This window comes from Glycine soja, chromosome 8 (assembly GCF_004193775.1).
Source record: "Glycine soja cultivar W05 chromosome 8, ASM419377v2, whole genome shotgun sequence".
NCBI classification, from domain to species: Eukaryota; Viridiplantae; Streptophyta; class Magnoliopsida; order Fabales; family Fabaceae; genus Glycine; species Glycine soja.
The window spans coordinates 42323303-42343630 of record NC_041009.1 but is presented as its reverse complement, the minus strand read 5'-3'; the positions used below and the strand labels follow the sequence as shown (position 1 = coordinate 42343630).

General features: G+C 35.7%; 2 protein-coding genes and 2 non-coding genes across 5 annotated transcripts; 1 reads left to right on the top strand and 3 right to left on the bottom strand.

Moving 5' to 3' along the window:
• Positions 1–2974: 2974 nt before the first annotated feature.
• On the bottom strand, positions 2975–3125 carry LOC114424840. Its single transcript, XR_003669133.1, has one exon. It is a non-coding gene; the product is annotated as a U4 spliceosomal RNA (small nuclear RNA).
• Positions 3126–5288: 2163 nt separating this feature from the next.
• Positions 5289–5449, bottom strand: LOC114424860. The gene has a single exon (XR_003669150.1). It is a non-coding gene; the product is annotated as a U1 spliceosomal RNA (small nuclear RNA).
• A 1102-nt stretch (positions 5450–6551) lies between these two features.
• Positions 6552–8287, top strand: LOC114424197 (homeobox-DDT domain protein RLT1-like). The gene is made up of 5 exons (XM_028391049.1): positions 6552–6780; positions 6933–7040; positions 7130–7792; positions 8078–8157; positions 8261–8287. The coding sequence occupies exons 1-5, from the start codon at positions 6744–6746 to the stop codon at positions 8285–8287; spliced, it is 915 nt and encodes a 304-aa protein (XP_028246850.1). The 5' UTR covers positions 6552–6743.
• A 746-nt stretch (positions 8288–9033) lies between these two features.
• On the bottom strand, positions 9034–20328 carry LOC114423295 (PH, RCC1 and FYVE domains-containing protein 1-like). Of its 2 annotated transcripts, XM_028390000.1 has the most exons (9): positions 19702–20328; positions 17989–18075; positions 16216–16305; positions 15455–15535; positions 14830–15024; positions 12596–14734; positions 11233–11379; positions 10038–10414; positions 9034–9601 (listed from the first exon to the last, which is right to left on the bottom strand). In XM_028390000.1, the coding sequence occupies exons 1-9, from the start codon at positions 19780–19782 to the stop codon at positions 9469–9471; spliced, it is 3330 nt and encodes a 1109-aa protein (XP_028245801.1). In that variant the 5' UTR covers positions 19783–20328; the 3' UTR covers positions 9034–9468. The 2 variants fall into 2 exon arrangements, with proteins under 2 accessions (XP_028245801.1, XP_028245802.1); XM_028390001.1 differs by lacking the exon at positions 15455–15535.

Sequence of the window (20328 nt, the reverse complement as noted above, 5' to 3'; positions counted from 1 at the left end):
AACAAACTCAAGATTGTTACAATTGTCTAGAGAAAGAATAGTAAGTTTCCTCTTCTGCCAAATTGATGACAGCAATGCACATATAGCTGTGTGACCTAAGTTCAATTCTGTTATTTCCTCTGATATCACTGAGAATTCCTTGAGAGATGAACAACCATAGGCTAAAAGTCTTTGGAGAGATTTTGCATGAACATGATGGAGCTGATGCAAGCTTACACATTCGTGGAGAAAAACAGATTCAAGTTTTTCTGTATTGGATAAGTCAGGGATCTCAATAAGGTTTCGACAACCACAAAGGCTAATTATCTTTAAATTAGCAAGATTCTGTGACAAGAAAGATGCATCACATTGTTCAGAAATTGTTAAAATCATAACCATGAGCCTTAACTGAAAGAGAAACCTAAGCATGACTCTTGCGAATGAGCTTCACATGAGGCAGCACAAAACCAGTTACCATTGACAACTCTCTCATGTACCTTTACAAATTGAAAGAAAAATTAGCATGTATGCAACATTCATACCTGAACCCCGTCCCAAGGCTTTTTAAGCTTGCTATCAGGCATGTGGAGCTCTACAATTTGTTCAGCACAAAAGTTAGACGGCAAAGACTTGAGATAGAATCTATCCCATTCAAGGTACATCAATTTATCAGGCAATGACTAAAGACCAGTAGGAGGAAGGTGCAAATTAAATTTGTTTCTCCAAAAAAAAATTATTTGAAGAAATCTCAGGTTAGTCATCTTTGCAAGAGAATTGAAGTTCAAACATAGATCCCTTTTTAAATTATGCAAATCCAAATCTAAAGTTATACCTTCAATAAAATCAGTTCCCTGACAAACAAATATTCAAATAATAAAAATCAGTTCCCTGACAAACAAATTGAATCGATTTTAAAAATTAGAAGATGAAATTGAACTAAAACAAAATTAAAGGATCAAGTTGAACTTGAAAACATGGATAATTTGCAGGCCACCTACTTTGTGCTGAAATTCAACTCAGAGCAATTGGGGTGGCAACTGGCAAGAGTTGAACTTTAGACTACTTACTCATAGAGGCTTTGATACACATCACGAACCAGTTATTCCTAAGGCTTAAACCTGAAAGGTGAAGACAAAAGACACATGAATAGTTTTATATTCCGTTTCTAACATTAAAATATGGAAGTAAATTCAGAATCTCTAGTCTTCACAATATGTGGACTTCAACTCATGACTTGACATGCTGTTTGCAGCCTATGGCATCCACCATAAATACTCTGGCAGGTACCCTATACAAGGTTTTTTCGGCTTCACCCAATGAAGCCAGAAAGGAACTGCGACAAGCATGTTTTGACTATTGACCTTGGACATCTTTTTTTAAGTGGACCCATTGCTTTACTCTCTGGTCTAAACCCTAACCCGCTGGGTTTAATTCTCCATTTTTTTGCTGTTGCTTTCTATGGGTTTAATACTTCCACCCATCTACCGTTCATTTAGTTTCTAGTCATGGAATTTGGCTTTTGGTTAATATTTTTCTCTATTGACAAGTTTCGTTGTAGCATGTTTTCCTTATCTTCTAAAAGCTTGAATAGGAAGCCTGTTATGCAATAATTTGACCATTGTGCAGCATAGTTCACAAAAAATTGTATCATTCTTGTTTCAACTTTTTTTCATTATATTCACAGAAGTTGAGGTTTCTTTTGCAGTGTCGATGATCATTGTTTTAGTAGTATATGATGACAGTGACTGTCTCAGTTCTGTAAGTCTTAACCAATTAATATTTTTCAGTGTGCATTTGGCATAATATTTCCCATCATAAAGGGTGAAGGAGTAAGGCAAATGTTTTTCCCCATATCCATACCGACATTTTATAGAGCTCCTCCTGATAGGTGATGAATTGAGGAGTAAGGGAACCGTTTTTCTGCCTACAATGCATTTTCAATTAATTTGTCTTGAAATCAAAGCGGATTTCGATGGACGCAAAGGACATTTATTATGCCACTTGGAAGGGATTATTGATGAGGGGTTTCAATAGGTTTTAGGAGCTAATTGGTCAAACCCTTTGGCCTTTTACTTTCATTGTACCAAAAGAAAAAAAGTAAATAGACATTGTCAACCCGAAAATTGTGTGCTTATATATGTAATATATTCCTGTCTTGTTTTTTTTTCCTTCAGCACACATTATTGTACCAAAGAGGGGGGATACTTGGGACCAGAATGGATTTACAGAACAGAAAATTACATGTTAACATCATTATATGTAAATCATGACTTGTACTGGTAGTTATGGAAAGAAAAAGTTACCTATTATTTGTGTTACATTAATATACGTGTCACATAGGAGTATTAAATAAAATCAATTCAAAAATAAGACTTTTTTGGAATTGAAAGTAAAAAATTTCTGGTACTGTAATACAAGCACTAAAATTAAAAAAAATAATTATAAGTATAATATTGAAAGTAATCATTATTATTGTTTTGTAACAAGTATTTTATTTCTCTGTTTCTTTAACAAGTATCTTACTACTCATCCTTATATATTTTCATTATTTGGAGAAATTTCAACTTTTTTTTTTGGGAAGTAGAAGTAAAATATTTCTGGTGCTGTCATACTATTAACAAAATTAAAGATTAATTTTTAAGCATATAATACTGAAAGTAATCATTATTCGAAACTTTTTTTTTTTAAGTATTTTATTACTTTTCATCCTTGTATATTTTCATTATTTGAAGAAACTCAAAAGAACCAAAACTGTACAGTAGAAAGACAAGAATTTAACTGTCCAGGTCAAGGTAACAAACAAAAACTTGCATAACTTTTTCTTGCACACCCCCACCCCCTTCCTCAAATCCCTGTATGAAGAGAGCTTGCATAATTGAAGTTTGAGGGACATAAGAGATTACACATTTCACTACCCATCTGGAAACTACAAAACTCAAACACAACCACCAAAGTCTATAACCATTTCACATTCCACTTTTGAACTAGATTGTAGGGCTTTACCCCAAAGGGAGCCCTTTCAGAAATTCTCAAAGGCCTGAGCCAAACCCAGGCCTAAGAGGGGGTTTGGAAATAGTTTTCAACCAGCAATAGACGCGCCTCGGTTAGAACCTCACTAGCTGCGTCATTGCCCCAAGCGCAAAGATGGTTTGCTACAACGTCTGACAAGTCATTTTATAATAACCTATGTCAGTCTCATCTACTGGTATAGTCGATGTGGGACTTCGGCCAATATCCCTGTTGTTCTAAGACACCCACAAAATGTAGATCAAATCTGACCTTCATGGCATTCTCTATGTACCTGTGTTTGATTTACACACAAAAATAAATTCAACCATTAGCAATAGCCAATAAAACTATCCAACAAATTATTCAAATCAGACACTTTAAAAAGACCAGCAGGCATCCTTAGATCATATGAAAAAATTACAATCAGGTCAATGGTAACAGTTTCCAATTTATAATGATAACTCGAATGGTGTAAGCATGTGGAATCTTTGGACATGATCCTTGTGGCTAGGTTCCAAAATCAGAACCAGTTTTCTTCAAATTCATCTCCAACTAAACAATCCTGCAAGCAAACCATACCATTGCAGGCACCCAGGACATTGTGATCGTGGTCGAATCGGAGGCAACAATCATCAATAGTGGATGATGGGTTTGCATGCCAATCTTGGCATTCTATGTCTTTCATGCTATGAAGCACGAACACCTCTTTTGTTCAAAATTTCGTCGTGTCGAACATATTTTCAACACGACACATCCCGACACTTCTTATCTTGTCAAGTGTCTAATTTAAAAATTATTTTTTTTGGCTTGAACACTTAAGTTTTTACTTTTAAACAACTCGTACACTTAAAAAAAATATAAAAGGTTGGTTTTAAAAAAATGAAAATGTCATCAATTCAGATATTTTGTAATATGTTAGAAATTTAGCTGTTTGTGTATCTATGCGATGTTACTGTATCCTATATTTTAGACATTAGTTGTGTTGTTGAAGTGTTTGTGTCCACGTTTCATAGCTTCCCTGAATGTTATCAGGACGTGAGTGTTTCTGGACAAGCTTTGAAGGTGCAATTTAATGAATGTAGGATGGAAGAAGAGGGAATTTCAAGTCTTGGAAATACATCTGAATTGCATGACAACCTTCACCGGAAGCCGCGACAGAATTTCCACGACTGAATCTTATTTTATTAAGAAACTCATAAATTCTACTCTAATAATTTTATGAGTTTGTTTAATCCTTTTCTGGTTATACTTTCATTTAACATTTTTATCTCCGTATAATTTTGTTTTTTAAGCATATGAAACTTAGTAGATATGTACTCAGTATATATTGTTCATAACTAACAAGAAAATACACATCATATCATTAAAAAAATTAAACAAAAAGAAAAAAAAATGTAATTTCTCCTCTAGTTGTAAATTAGGGTGGCAATGAATTGTGGCAACAAAAGGATTATTATACTAAAAGATTTGAAAAATAAAAAAAAATTAAACCAATTATGGCAAAACAATTATTAGGAAAAAATTAAAAGTAAATAATTAAAAGAAAATAAAAGCAACAGAAATAAATTACCATTGTGGAATTTTTAAAATAAGTTTGTAAGGGCAATGATAGTGACTGGAGAATTATAGAAGGGTCTTCTTCCTTAATTAGTAAACTTAAATAAATCCAAATATATAATATACAATATATTCGTAATTGTAATTATAATTAATTAAAAAATGTAACTCCTTTCAAGCGCAAACGCTGTTCTACCACACATAATTTTGATATCAAGTTCAGCGATGTGGAACTTCTCACACTGAAATTGCCAAGTGCTTCACAAAAGGAAAATTCACTGTTATTGAACTTCAAACATGGACTGCTTTGGGCAGAAATTCAGCTATTTTCTTTTTTTATCAATAAATGTTAATCGGTAGTTTAGTTTGTTAGTTTTAGTTAGAAAAATTTGAATTCAAGACCTATCTCTTCCTCCCTTCACCACCAAAACCAACCCTGTTAGGGGGAAAATTCAATTAAAATCAGAAAGGAACCACACCAAGTATTTAGTCCTCCATTTTTTTTTGTTGTTGCAGGGTTTGGTCGTTTACACTTTCATTCATTTAACACAAGCGGATTGGAGATTAGTAGCACAATTCCCGTTCCATTGTAGCAGGTTTAGGATATCTCCTAAAATCACGAACAAGAAAGCATTTATACAATTGCTTCATTGTAATGAAACAGTTTATTGTAACATTCTTATATTAAAGTTCAACAGTTCAAAATCACAAATTTTAATAGAAAAATTTCGGAACTAAAATTGAAAGGGGCCGCGCGAACGCAGGCCCCCTCTACCACAAATTATGATGTAGGCTCTGTCACTTGGACAGACCTTAGAACAGCACCCCTCCTAAGTGCAATGGAGGTCACTGCCCTAGGCCATGGGCCTTCTTGATCACCCATTGACCCCATCCAGGTAAGTATGTTACCCTATCACACACACTTGTATTTTATAGCACTGGCTCCTCCCTGCTTCACTTATCTTCAGCGATGTGGGACTCTACACACTCATATAGTTATATTGGTGTGCTACCTTCGCAAGTGCTTTAACTGAACAACACCATTCACCTTTAAAAGTGGCTCTCTTCATCTACGTTCACTACCCCACATGAGCATAAAGATCCTTTGTTTTCTTCACAGAAATCCATATGCATGTTTTCTCACGGGCTACACACTTTGAAGAACAAAAAATAATATCACAAATATGAATTTCAACAAGATGAATCTGGTCAGCATGCATATTGTGGTATATTGCTATAAACTTATTCAAAAGATGAAGGAAGTCGAATCAAGTTAACAAAAGGCTGTTGAAAAAGCATTTAGAAATCAAAGTTCAACTTAAAAGATGTCTGCATTAGAAAGTTCAACTTACAGAATATGCTTATAGCAATATTAAAAGATGTCAACAATTCTGAAAGTCCAGGACTGAGACTGGACTGTTTTTTCATTGCTTGGTTCGAATCTAGATCCTGGAAGTGAATTGTTTGCATTGTGGGGTGTTTGTTTTGATGGTTAATCTGGCATCAAGGTCTTGAATTTGGGATCTTTGGGTTTTGGGGTAGTTAATCAAAGTGAAGGGAAATTGGGATTTGGTTGAATTTCAGTTATAATTTGAAATTTGATATTTGATGTGTTCAGATTTTTAGGTCTTTTACATTTTTTGTTACGACCTTAATTTGGAACGGCTTTTGTTTGCTTTGTTAATGTCATAAAATGATGCCTACGGTTGGATCTACTGCATGTACTGTATCCCATGTGCTTTTGCAAAATACTGGTTTTGCAACTTTTTAATTTTTATTTTAAAGTTGTTTCCTTTTTTTTTATTTTTTCTTCAAATATCAAGTTTTGTTGTATAATATGTAAATATGAAGCATGCATATTAACTTATCTAGAACTTACTTTTTTTTTTTTTTTAAATAACTTTGTTGACAAAAATTGTGAGGGTAGAATGAAATGGTTGCTTATGATGTTCTGTTTTTATATTTTATATCCACTGATAAGAATTTTTCTTGGCAGTTAAGAATGAAATTCATTAACTACGTGTTGCTAGTGATCTTCTGTAGCAGCCTCTTGAAATTCATAAACCTATTTTTGCTATGAAATCATTTCCTTATACATATTTCAACAAAACAAGTATATTTCCTCTTCAAGATTCAAAGGAAGCAGCTTTCTTGCACTTAAGGAAAATTTCCCAACATTAGGTCGACTTTGATTGTCCATGCATCCATCCTTTTCCATGTTGTCATTGCAGTTAAGTATGTAACCGTGTGATTTCATAACATTTTTATCAATTGAAGTGGATTGTATTGCATTACATTGTTTTCTTGTTTTGTTGTCTTTTTTTTATTGCATACTATTGTTATTTTTTCCATCCTAACACTACTTCTGCTTTTCTGTTGGTATTCAGAAGTAACTGAGTTGCAGTCTGAAGAAAATAAATTGTCTATGGAGAAAAATAAGAAAAGAAGGCTCAAAACACCAGCCCAGCTTAAGGCCTTGGAAGATTTTTATAATGGTAGGTGTACTTCTTTTGTCACATGGGTGTTAATGCATCTTGCCGAGTGCTAATTCTTGACGAATTTCTTTTTTCACCTTTTTTTCCAGATAACAAATATCCCACGGAGGAAATGAAATCAGAACTTGCCGATGAGTTAGAATTGACAGAAAAGCAAATATCTGGATGGTTTTGCCACAGAAGATTGAAAGATAAAAAAATGTTGAATGATGAAGTATGTGCTAATGGACGACAAGATCGTTCAAGTGGTGTCATTCAGGATCGTGGCAGTGGTCTAGTGCAGGATTCATGCGGAAGCACTAAACATGTTCACTATAGGTATCTGGATCCCAAAGAGGTTGAGAGTCATGGCCTCTATAACCATGGATTTTCAGCTGCAGATATAACCTATGGACACAAAAACCATCGTTATGCAGAAAATGATAGTGCAACAGATAACACATCATCTGAGAGTAGCTCATCTTTGCAAGATCGATTGCTTTGTCAAGGACAGGATCCGTATGATATGGAGCCTTCTAGTCATGTAACACCTAATGGATCTCTTCTGCCTCCCAATACCAAGGGTGCAAATAACATGGGACATAAACCATCAGGATATTTGAAAGTGAAGGGAGAGATAGAGCATGCTGCTATTACTGCTGTTAAAAAGCAATTAGGAAAGCATTATCGGGAAGATGGTCCACTACTTAGTGTTGAATTTGATACAATTCCTCCTGAGGCATTTGAATGTCAAATTGCAGATCTAGCTAATGGTAGGTTGTACTCTATGTATTCAGTTATCCGATTTTTCCAAGGCTCACTAGGTTTGCAGATGCTTTGGGTTGAAGGAATATTGTTGGTCACATCAGGTCAAGAAAGTTCATGATCTTTGAGTTTGAGCGTTTTACTAGATAGATTTGATCTTAGGTTAGGTGTAAGGGTGTATTTTCTTTATTATATTGATTCTCTTAATTCTAAATCTAATTTCTGATTGCATACTGTCATTATGAGAATAGATTGAGATTGTTACCTGTCTAATCTGATGAATGCTATGGCAGAAGCATACTATGCTGCAAATCCTGCTCTTCCAAATTCTCCAGAAGTCTCTGCAGTGAAAAAACAGTCCAGTCTCAGTTCTGTAAGTTGAACTTTCTTATGCTTATATGCATTAGAAAGTTCTGAAAGTTCAACAATGTTAACAAATAGTAAAACAATTCTAAAACTGTCTTAATCTTATGCAGACTTGTAAAAAGCAGCTAATGTTGTGAATAATTCACATCTGAAATAACAATCATGTCACACACTCAAAAGTGGTACGTGAGTTCAAAGTTCAAAAAGAAAGTACCATGCATGTGTAGTCAAGGATTTCCCCTACTGAGGATCAGGTCTATTCCACAACAAACAAAATGAGAATGGTTGTAACCAAGTAAACTCACTACTGACTCGCACTGCTCCCCCTCCAATCTTTTGAATGTCTTTTTTTTTATAATTAAATCCAAAAATTACTGAATCGGATTTGGTTCAATAAATTTTGACATGTGGTACACGAGAGAAAGAAAGTACATTCAAACATTTTAAAAATCAAATCAAGCTTTAAATAATAGGTTCAAGAGTCAAATTACGGTTAAATCACGTTAGAATGAGTAATAAATATACCATTTAAACATTATATGATGTGGTAAATTACAAAGTAATATAAATTAACAAAAAACATATATTCAACCAGATAAAAATTAAATAACAACAATCCATACATTAACTCCATCGATAAATCTTTCTTTATCTCAACTTATTTAAAATATACAATTTTTACAAAAGAAAAAAACATTTTAAAAAAATCAAACCGTAATTCTGGACTAATTTAATCGGTCTTCACTGATGTTTTGTTTTGCAGTTTACATATTGCTCGGTTATATATCATAATGACTTAGCTAGTTCACCAATTTTCAGACGGAAGTGGCCGATGTTAACCTATGGAAATAATAGATGAATGCCATACAATAATGCTTTGAAATACTGTACGAGCACGAAAAATATAGCATTTGCCAGAGGCTATCTATATTAACTACTTAAAGCCATCTATCCCATGGCTTAAGGTATTATATAACTGGTGTAAAAGAAAAATTAGTGAATGCATTTGCTTGTGAAATTTACATTGCAGCTACTTTAAACAAGAGCCAATAACCTACCACGAATTTACATTTCTCACCCTCAACCCCCACGCAAGCTACATATAGGGAAAAAAAATGAAAAGTGTAATCAAATTAGAAAGAAAAAAAATGAAAGTGGAATTACAAAATCACAATCAAATCCCTATTCTCTCCTATTATGCCAATCCCAGCTTCCCTTGATGCTTTATCTTGGATGAAAGCCAAATATAATTCATGGCACATTCTTGCTTCAGGTCCTGCCAAAACGGGTTAAAAATCCTCATGTACAGGATATCACATCAATGAGCCAGGTCCTCACTCCCAACGCCAATTGTCGACTTGTCAATCATGTGCACGTTGTATTGTTCATATACTCTTGCCCGATTCTCAGCCCACCATTGTTCTGCTTGTTTCTCACTAAACCGCTTCCGGCTGCATTCACCAATTCAAAGGGTTAAACCCTCGTTATAATATGGCTCAACGTTTGAAATGCAACATAGTTATCTGAATTGCTTGTAAAGCTTTTTTTTCCCCATCATTAACCAAATTAAAGAATATAGCATCTAGGTAGGAAATTGCTTGTCAAAGATTACACTCTATGTATATTATACTCAACATGAGAAATGCCAACACATTACGCACTCTTTCCAACACAGTCGGTTGAAATTCGTGTAGGTCTCACTTGTAGTTCTATATCTACAATTGTAGAACTCACATGAATTTCAACCAATATTAGAGAATGTGTTAGGAAAAGTGTATCAGACGGTATATTGCTAGCATTCCTCTACTCTGCATCAGCAAAATTTGGAGGTGGAGTTATGTAAGTTGACCAAAAAAAAAAAGGTTAGTACGATAAAGCATTCTATACCTGAAGCGAACTCTTTTAAGATCTATTACACCTCCTGGTAAGGAGGTAAGAGTAATATATACACCAGGTTCATCTTGCTCAACCCATTCAGTCTCATTATCCTTTGTTTTGCTCCCATTTCTGCTAGTTGCATCTGATTGACTGTGTTTAATGTGACCTGCACTCCGGTTGGTGATGGTGCTTGATCCATTTGAAAGTAACTGGTTAGTGGATCCATTTAAGTCTGATTCTGGGCTTGTTGCTTGAATATTCAATCGATCAAAGGAAGCATTAGTAAGGTCATTGGAACCAGGATTTAAGCCAAAGGAAGCAAGAGAGGGTGGTGATCTGGCATTCCTAGATGCTCCTACAGGTAGCCTCTCAGCCATGTCCTTCCACTATTCAGTGCAAGAAACAAAGACATGTAAGATTAGTGAGACTAGTTCTGATACATCCAGTAGAAATCGATAAGACATAAGCTTAAAATTTAAAATTAAAAATCCTCCAGTTCAGTTTATAGTTGAATTGAGCCCAACTGTAACCATTCATGCTTTCACATAGTGTTAATTCAGTTAATATTACTTTTAGTCCCAGAGTTAGTTTTGCAAATTTCATTAGGATATTAAACTTTGGTATAGTTATGTCAAATCAATGCATAGGCATCCGTTTTGTGAGGTTTTCCTCATTCTTGTGGTCATTTAGGCTTGTTTTCAGAGGCTGGTTATTTATTAATGTACACTACTTGGTCTCCAAGTAAGCATGGTACTTGAATGAAAATTTTCTAGATATTATTTCTGATGAACAAAGGCAATTACCTAGGCTCTTAACTACTTGCCTGGAATAAGACTCTATTACAGCCAACAAATCACATTTACAGTAGCAATAACATTTATTTTTTCATCTACAACCCTTTCATCCATTAGTGTTGCTTTTCTACTCATCCTGTTGAAACTTGAGTTAGACAAGGGCTAATCAAACAACTCAAGAAAATATAAATAGGCATAGAATCCACTTGAATATAGTTTTTCTAGATATAGTTAGCTTATTTTAAATGGGGAAAAAAAAGTTACCAACCCACTACTTGTGTGCAAACCCAATGCAATGCATGAAAATGAATTTTTTGGGGGGTTGTTCATATTTGGCTTCATGAGTGAGAACTTTTAGCTGTCATAGGAATATAGTTTCGAAAAATGGCTAGAGGGGTAAGGGTTTCTACCTGGGCAGTGAGTGACTTGATCACTTCCTTTGCTGCTTTGCATTTGGCAGTTTCTTCGCTTGCAATTGCTATTGCTTCTTTTAACTGTTTAGTTGTTCTTTCCAACTCAACTTCTTGAAGCTGGGCTTTCCGAGTCAGGTTTTCCACCTAATAGGGGATAAAAAATTCATCAGGCTCACTACAAATAGATAGCCAAGAGATTTCATCAAGTTATGGTTTAGAAAAATAAATGAACATGAGAAGTAAACTATTTCCACCCTATGAAAGCGAGAGTTAAACATCTTGTGGGGGTATAGAAAAGACTGTTAACTCCTGCCCAAGAGCTATACTCCGCAGAAAAACTATCCCAGCCCAAGCTAGAAGCCAAAATGCCGAATGGAACAACAGAAAGAAAAGTCATAGCCCTCCTGTTTTACTCCTATATAACTACCTCTCCACTATCAGTGCATCCCAACCAAAAAAGAAATATGACAAGACTATGTGTCCTAGCCTAGTCTATTTAATTTTGTTTTTCTTTCTTTATTTCTCTAATGTAAACCCTGCATATCCAAGGTCTATCTCCTTGGCCTGCTACTAATGGACCTCTATCAGAACAAATCATTAAAAGCTCAAGCTCAGCTCATTTACTAAACAGGGTCAAAAATTGAATTCTCAAATCAGACTCAAATCATGACTCATGAGCCTAGCTTATTGAGCTTATAGAGCTAACTGCATCTTGAATTGTTTGTGAGCTAGCTTCACTTATCACCAGCCTCTCTGAAACAGTTGCATGCACATGCTCAAACGTAACAATAATTAAAAATTAAAATTTACATGACAATATTACATCTCTGCACATATATCTAAATTATATATTATCTGGCTTGTAAACTATTATCCAATTAAACCATTAACAGATAATACAGCAAATAATGAAGTCGCTTCAAATTAAATATGCATTTAGCAAGACACAGCAAAGCATAATAGGTATAAAACAACATTCATTTCAGCAAGGGAATACTACCTCCAGTCCTATATATAAGAAATAAAAGACAACATTTTCTTAGTCCTAATTATAAGAAACATAGGACTACTTTATTGCTAAATTTCCTTTTTACACCTAATGATTACTCTCTTTTCCCCATGAAAGTGGGTGCATTTATTGAGCTATTAACTAAACAAGGCACACTCATTGGTTGAAAAATTATCTTTTGAAAATTAATCATATCAATCACTTTTATTGGTAGTCTTGGAATAAAACTAAAATTTATGGCAAATTAACTAATCTAACTACTTTTATTAGTTTTCATGAATTAGGTAATTGTTTCTTATGTATAGGACCGGAGGTAGTACCATCCATCAATGAAAGCATAAGATAAAATACCTGTGATCTTAATTTAACAACCTCCTGACTGAGGTTATCATTGATTCTCTTAGCATCATCCACAACTATCTTTGGCGATGAAAGTCCCCCCAGTGTTGGGGTTGGAGTAGTTGAACGGGGTGGACTAGGTCGTCTAGATATTGGGGATGTTGCCCGGGAAACAATTCTAGACCCAGGAACAGAAGCTGAAAAAAATTTCTTCGATGATCCAAAAACAGGATTAAAAGATTTAGAAATATTCATTGCTCCCCACTGTGAACCACCATTTGGAGCAGGTGAGACACGGCTACTGTTGAATTCCAATTTTTTGTTTTTCTTTGAAGATCTGCTGTCCACTTGTTTCAAGGATTCCATTGAAGAAAACCTGGCAAGTTGATTATGAGATCTGGAATCCAATTTATCATCCTTACCATTAAACTCAAGTGACCCCTGATTAACACTTCCTCTTCTGCTCATAGAAGCCTGAGATGAAGAATCGGTTTCTGTAGTTTTCCTTATTTTATTAAAACAATTATCACAGACACGATAAGGTTTGTTGGGGTTTGGTGCCATTGAAGCCTTAACAGATTTCTTATTACTGCATGAATGACAAAAAGCAAGTCCACAATTATAACAATTGTGGCGTTTCCTTTTGAAGTTGAATGGCACACGGCAGCCAGAACACATGGACTGGTCAACACCAGATACCCACTTATGCAGGCATATAGCTGCAGTGAAATTTGTACCACAAGCAATACTTTTTACTTGTTTGTCTTTCAGCGCTTCTACTAATGTTGGGGTGTTTCTATCATTAGTATCCCCATGGCCTAAACAACCATTTGCACCCTTCCCCCATGTGAAAACTTCAGTCCTTGAAGTTAAAACTGCAACATGATATGCACCACAAGCTATCTCCTCCACAAAACTCTTTGAAAGCTTTCCTTCGACAGGGGTTGGTAGCTTCCCATCAGCTTGAGTATTTCCCAAATGGCCATAGACACAACTGCCCATTGTATAGACATGGCCTAATCTAGAAAGTGCTACAGTCATACTATGACCACAAGCAACTTGACAAAAATTAGGTTCATCAAGAGTCACAACACGGGTGGGAACAAGTTTTGATTCCTTGTCACCATGTCCAAGTCGACCTTTGTCTCCATCGCCCCATGTAAACAGCTTCCCTGAAGAGCAGTTGCTGGAACTTGAATTTCCAACCATGACCTCCACAACAGCAGCAGTATGCCAAACACCACAAGCAGCCTGCACAGTACGAAGACCTTTCAGGGACTCTATTTCCCTAGGCAAGGAAACACTTTTTCGGTCTCCATGACCAAGAACACCAAATGTACCATCACCAAAAGTAAATAATTGCCCCGAAGAGGTAACAACAGCAGTGTGCCATGGACCACAAGAAATAGATGAAACATGTATGCCCTCCAAAGGGCCATTTACTCTTTTTGGGACCCAGTGGCTCACCTGATTTCCATGCCCCAGAAGACCATAATTGTAAGTGCCATCACCCCATGTATAAAGATCACCAGAAAGTGTCACAGCACATGTATGATACTCCCCACAAGCTACAAGTTCAATATTTGTATTACTTAGAGATTCAATAAGCTTTGGATGGGGAACATCAGAATCAACTCCATGTCCAAGCCTTCCTCCTGATTCTCCCCCCCAGGAAAAAACTTCACCTTGTTTGGTCACCATGGCAGCATGTTCCCCACCACAAGCAATATTCTGTACATCAAGAACTACTGCTGATTCCAAGGCTTTGGGCAACAGAGAGTCCATTTTGACACCAAAATTACTCCCAACATGGTGAGCCCCACCACCGAGTACACCATCACCTGTGCCTTCCCCCCAAATGAAAACATCCCCTAAGGCATCACCATCATCATGACCAGAACCTTGGCTAGATGAGCTAACAGCACTTGATAGACTAACTCTAAAAGCATCCATAGGCATTGTCTTCATTTGACCATGCATGCTATCTGATCCTCCTGATGACACAGAGTGGACCGAACCACTGGCAGAATCTGGAGGGAAGAAACCCATTGGAGGAATAGGATAATAAACCACATCAGAAAATGCTTTATCCAAACCATTCTTAGGGGGGCTTTCATATGGGCTATGAAGGCGAAGATGATCCCCACTATCCTGAACATGGAAAATGAAAATCCTCTTAATAAACATCTTTAACTGAAATGTAGTCAAACAGGGAGAAAATAAAAGGATACATAATATATTAATACCTTTTGCAAGCTTTCATTACTACCAAATGGAGAATTCAAGGGAGAACTTCTTCTAGTGTATGTTCGAGGACTATTAGCTTCAGACGGAATACCATCAGTTCTTGACTCTGGTCTCCACTTCCAGTGATGGCCGCGAGAAATTAACGCTTTCAATCCACTGAACCAAACCTCAGCTTCATCTTTATCCTTACAAATCTGGTACAAGAGAATCAGATCACAACATTATATAAAGCTTCTACAAACAAAATACCTCAATAATGCTCATAATATAAATTAAATCTGTGCAATCAAAGCAGCAGGCCAAGCACAACCCCCCAAAAAAGTGGGAAAACAACCCATATAATACGCTTGTAAAAAAGTTTTCCATTTATAGTTTGTGAGTACAATATTTGATTAACCCAGCATCAATTTAATTTAACAAATAATCTATCCATAGTTAACCATGAATCTACCACACATTTCTGTCACCGCCCACCACCCCCTTTTACAAATTTGTGGTTGACTGTAGGGTAGATTATTGATTAAATTAATTGATACTTAGGTAATCATATTTTTTTCCTGAGCCCCATCTATGGGCCATTTTTCAAGAAGAGGGGGAAGGGGAGAGGAATATAGAAATTTATACCAAGTCTAATGATCTATCATTGTAAATGAGAGAAAACGACTGGTACTCCTTCTCAGGCCGCGGATATCTTTGAAAGATTGGCTGAAAAAAAAGGGTCATGTTTAATCAGTCATAACAGAGATAAACAAGAGAACCTTATCACTTGTGATGAATTCACTGCAGATGCTCAGTCAAGAAGGAACTCTGAATATATTTAAAATTATTAAATAAACCCATGCTCATGCTCACCGGAACAACATGACCGTGTGTAGTGTAACTTTTACATAAATGACAACTTATTAGAAAAGACAGCACAAAAGTACATCAGCATGTATATAAATTCCTGGAAAGAAACAGCATAATAGTTGCTATAAGAAATTACATAAATGATAGCAAGGGAAAGAGAAAATCCACAACCCAAACAAATTAATCCTCTGTAACCAATAAATCCTAATAAATCTGAAGCCTCTCCTAAGTCCTAAAGGGAAACAGGATCCAAAAATTTCCATAAACAGGTATATAATGGAAATGATTCAGAACAACAACAGAGACCAAGCTTCTTAGTAGAAGATGGAAACAGTGAATGACAACTCATTTATATATATCAACTAGGAACAAATTGTGAGATCACAATAATGCATGCATAAAATGCAAGTTTTATTAATTGTACGAATTACACAACTATCTTACAATTATTTATTTAGATAAGGAATGACATTCTTGGCTAAACCAGAAACAGCAAAATAGTATCAATGATTTCCTTGTGATTTTAAAATACTCACCGTGCGTTGTCCAGATATAATCCTAGAAACATTAGTTAGTTTAAGGCGCTTCTCTTCTTTCCCTGAGAACCATATCAAAACAGATTCATCCTGAAAGCAATAGACAAATCAAATACTTTCAACTTTTGATAACCCAACATTATTGGAAGGAAAAAAAAACAACAGCAAAAAATAGAAACTGTCACGAACCAACTATCCCAAAAACTTAAGTTACCAGGTGAAAAAATTTTGTAGTAAAATTTTGAAGATATTTTCAGGATAGATAAATATCACATTGTATCTTAGGTATTTATTTTCCTACTTTCCTTTTTTTGAGAGAAAAAAAATATCAAAACAAAACAATGTGATATTTATCTATCCTAAAAATATCTTTGACATTTTACATTATTACTACAATTTCATATCTCCAACACATTCCCATGTAAAACCCTTTTAGGCTTGAAGCATGTATAATGTACATGCCCAATCTATCTTGTGCAGGTTCTGTTTAGAAGAATGGGGATGGTGAGGATCAAACTCCTAACCACTTGGTTCCAGAAGCTCTAATTCTATGGTCAAGAACTAACTCACATAAAAACTAGAGCAATTAGGTGAAGACTCATGAATGGTTCTTATATCTAACACACTACCCCACGCAAAAGTCCTTCAGGCTCAAAGCATGGATAATGCACAGGCCCCACATACCCTGTGCTGAAATTCAACTTTTTATTTAGAAGAAGAGTGTCAAGGATAGAAGTCATGACCACTAGGCCAAGAAGCTCTAAACTCTGATTCCATGTATGTCATCATGACTCAATTATCTCAATTCTCAAAAGCATACTGTTTAGCAAGACCATGTAAATGGTTTGATATATCTAACATAAACCAATAACGTATTGAAGGTAATGCAAAATAAACCATAAGCAATACTATAGCAATAACAAAACAAGGATGAGGCTAGGGAGAAACGAAATGTTAGCAAGTAGATTCTATAAATACCACACAATACACATAATCACACCATGCAGCAGATCTTGATTCTTGATATAGTCAATAAGGTAAAAGTAGATTTGCATCACTCCAAATTTAATATATAAGGCCTTTGGCAAGGTAAAGCTTCCATTTTTTAGCATTTGCATGAAGGGTGTCTAACACAGATCCAATCAGCAGTCTCATGAATGAGAGAAGTCCTTCCCCCATCTTCTACTATGAATATTATTGTGATGAAAATTATATTTCTGATAAACTAGTCAAGGCTCCCCATGGTTTAGCTAAAGCAGTATCAAGTTTTAACATTTTCAATTAGTTGATTGAAACTTTGTAATCAGCCATAGCAACCGTGAGTCCGTGATTTCCCATAATTTCACAGTGATACTGCAAACATTTTAGAAACCTAATCTCTATCTAATCTTACTGTAGTTAATCCATATCTGTGGTTATTTGAAACTTTTTAAGTATGCACTTTTGAAATCTCCTTTTACACTATAATTAGTTGGATGAATATATTTTTGCCCCTCTTCAACAAATTACAAACACTCTTCATCTGTCAACTTCAAGGCCATCTACTATATTTCTCCCTACTTCTGCCTTATCAAGAAATTTTGATACAACTATTTATAGAGTAAAATATTAAAATACAAAACTAAAAGAAAAAAGAGACTGAGGCTCTAAGTTTGTCTTTCAAAATAATACAGGGACAGAGTAATGGCAAACACATATCTTAGGAAGAAAAGAGTGAAATACACTTTCACAAGGATTAATCTATATGTACAGAAAAAGGAGCACAAAACTCACATTGGAAAGCCGAAAGGGACAAAACTTGGGCTTCCCTCTCCTTCCATACTTGAGCAAGTAAGCCCCTTTTTTTAAAGCAGTAATAGCCTGTAGTTAAGACCAATAAAGAACCTCAGTCCATATAGTCAGCACATTTGGCAAGCACAAAATTATGTATGAAGTCTCAAATTCCACAGCACAGAACAACAATAGACTGAATGCACATCAACTTAGATGAAAAATGAAAAAACTTTATAGCATACGTTACCATGATGAGATTATTATCCCATACCCTTTACTATTTGGAAAATCTCTGAAAAATTTAGTCCCCAAAAGAAGCAGCTAGAAATTTTGAAGGAAAAAACTTTGACAACCATGAACCCATTAGTTCTGCAGAGACTGTTCCTTCTTTTATCCTGATTTGCTATTAGCATCTCAACAAGCAAGGACACAAGCAGACAGGAAAATTCAAGAAGATGCACTTGCTCTCACTCTTGGCTACAACCTAAATATCACAATCCATATTTAAAGAGCAATAGATCCTATGGTAATTTTCAAAGCCAACTTTATCCACTACAGTGTTGAGCTCATCAAAGCATAAATAACCAGATAGTCAGATGCAATAACCAAAGCCATTTACCACTATGCAGGTTCAACTATATGAATCAAATGATGTCATTTTGTTTTGAACAAAACAAATTCTTCAACAATTCTACATCCTTTTTAATCATTTGCCTTAGAATCAATCTTTCTTGGCCTATCTTTACCTCTAGTTGTTAGATTATCCTTCATCAAACCAATTTGTATAGACAAGCACTTTCAAGTTTCAAAGACAAAAGCAACACAAACAGAAACTTATCAAAACCAAATTGATTATTAACTCAATACTTCACAGATACAAAAACTGGCCAGGGTTTCTGCAAACAAAAGATTTAAAAGTAGAAAAAGACTTGGCATGGCATTTAGAAATGAAGACCATATATAATTGGAAAATGCTTATATTTTATCCTCTCCCTATATATGATATAACACACTTGCAAAACTGTTGCTCTTCTGCAAGTCAAAGTCCTTATCCCTGAAGTATCTACAATATGAGTGAAATGCTCCTTCCACACTAACAAGAAACCAGAATGTTCATGTGTTAAGATCCATAAAGCATCAGTTTTCTGATTCCACATGTTCATTCATTTTCCCAAATCACAAAATATTGCAAGTAAGCATCATACACCACACTACCACCTTTTCCCTTCTCCAAGCATTACTACTAAATGCTAATGCCACCCAACATTTCCACTCACTGAACCAAATGTCAGTTTTACCCCTCTCCCACCATTCACAATTACAGAGATCAAACAAATAAGCAAAATCACAAAGAATTTCCACATTGCAAGATGTTGTTGTAGAACACACGTATATATTCAATGCAGAATCAAACCCATTGCTAGAAAAGGCCAAAAGAAAACCCAAAAAGCTGACTTTAGTATGACAAACACCCCCTACCTGGCAGTCAAGCAAATTGATGAACCAACCAAACTTGACTTCCAGTATAGTACCAAGCTATCATCATTTATTAACACATTTAAAAACCTATTTGAATATCCATAAATATTTCACAATAAAATCCAATTAAATAAAAAAATAAATTCAAACTAAAAAAAACCTATTGAATACTAAATATTAAATATCAATAAATATTTAACAATTTAAGTAGTCACGAACTAACCAATATTATACCTGCTCAATGTCTCTTTCCACCGGACCAGTTCTATTAAGATCCGCAGTCATCGTCGTTGTCATCGTATCAGTGCGTGACATCACTCGAAACACAAAATTCACCGCTCAGAAGAAAACTATTCTTCCCCCAAATTCAAACACCAATTTCACACTCACTCATTCATTCACCCGTTCTCGTGCCCGCACCCGAACCCTTCCATTCACCCAATAACCCTCCCAAACCCTCGCTAAACCCCGAATTCGCACGCTCCGAAGCCTCAAATTCCTCACGCGCGCTCAAATTCGAAACCTCCGCCATCATAATCGAACTCCAATTCGCGCAACTACGGCACCGTCGTCGTCGTCGTCATCGCAATGCTTTGGAACTCCACGCCACCGAGCACGACAACAGCTCGGGCGAACTCCGGCTAGCTCCGGCGCCGATTGGCACCGGAAGATGCTTCTAGGTCACGGAAAACCGACACGATCGGAAAACTCTGCGGTTTCCGGCGATTGAACAAAACCGAGGAAATCGGAGTGAGAAAATCTCCGACGAAGCTGTGATCTGATTGCGAAGTTGGAGAAGAGAGAGAAATCGAATGTGAGAGAGAGAGAGAGAGAGAGAGTGTGTGTGTGTGTGTGTGTGTG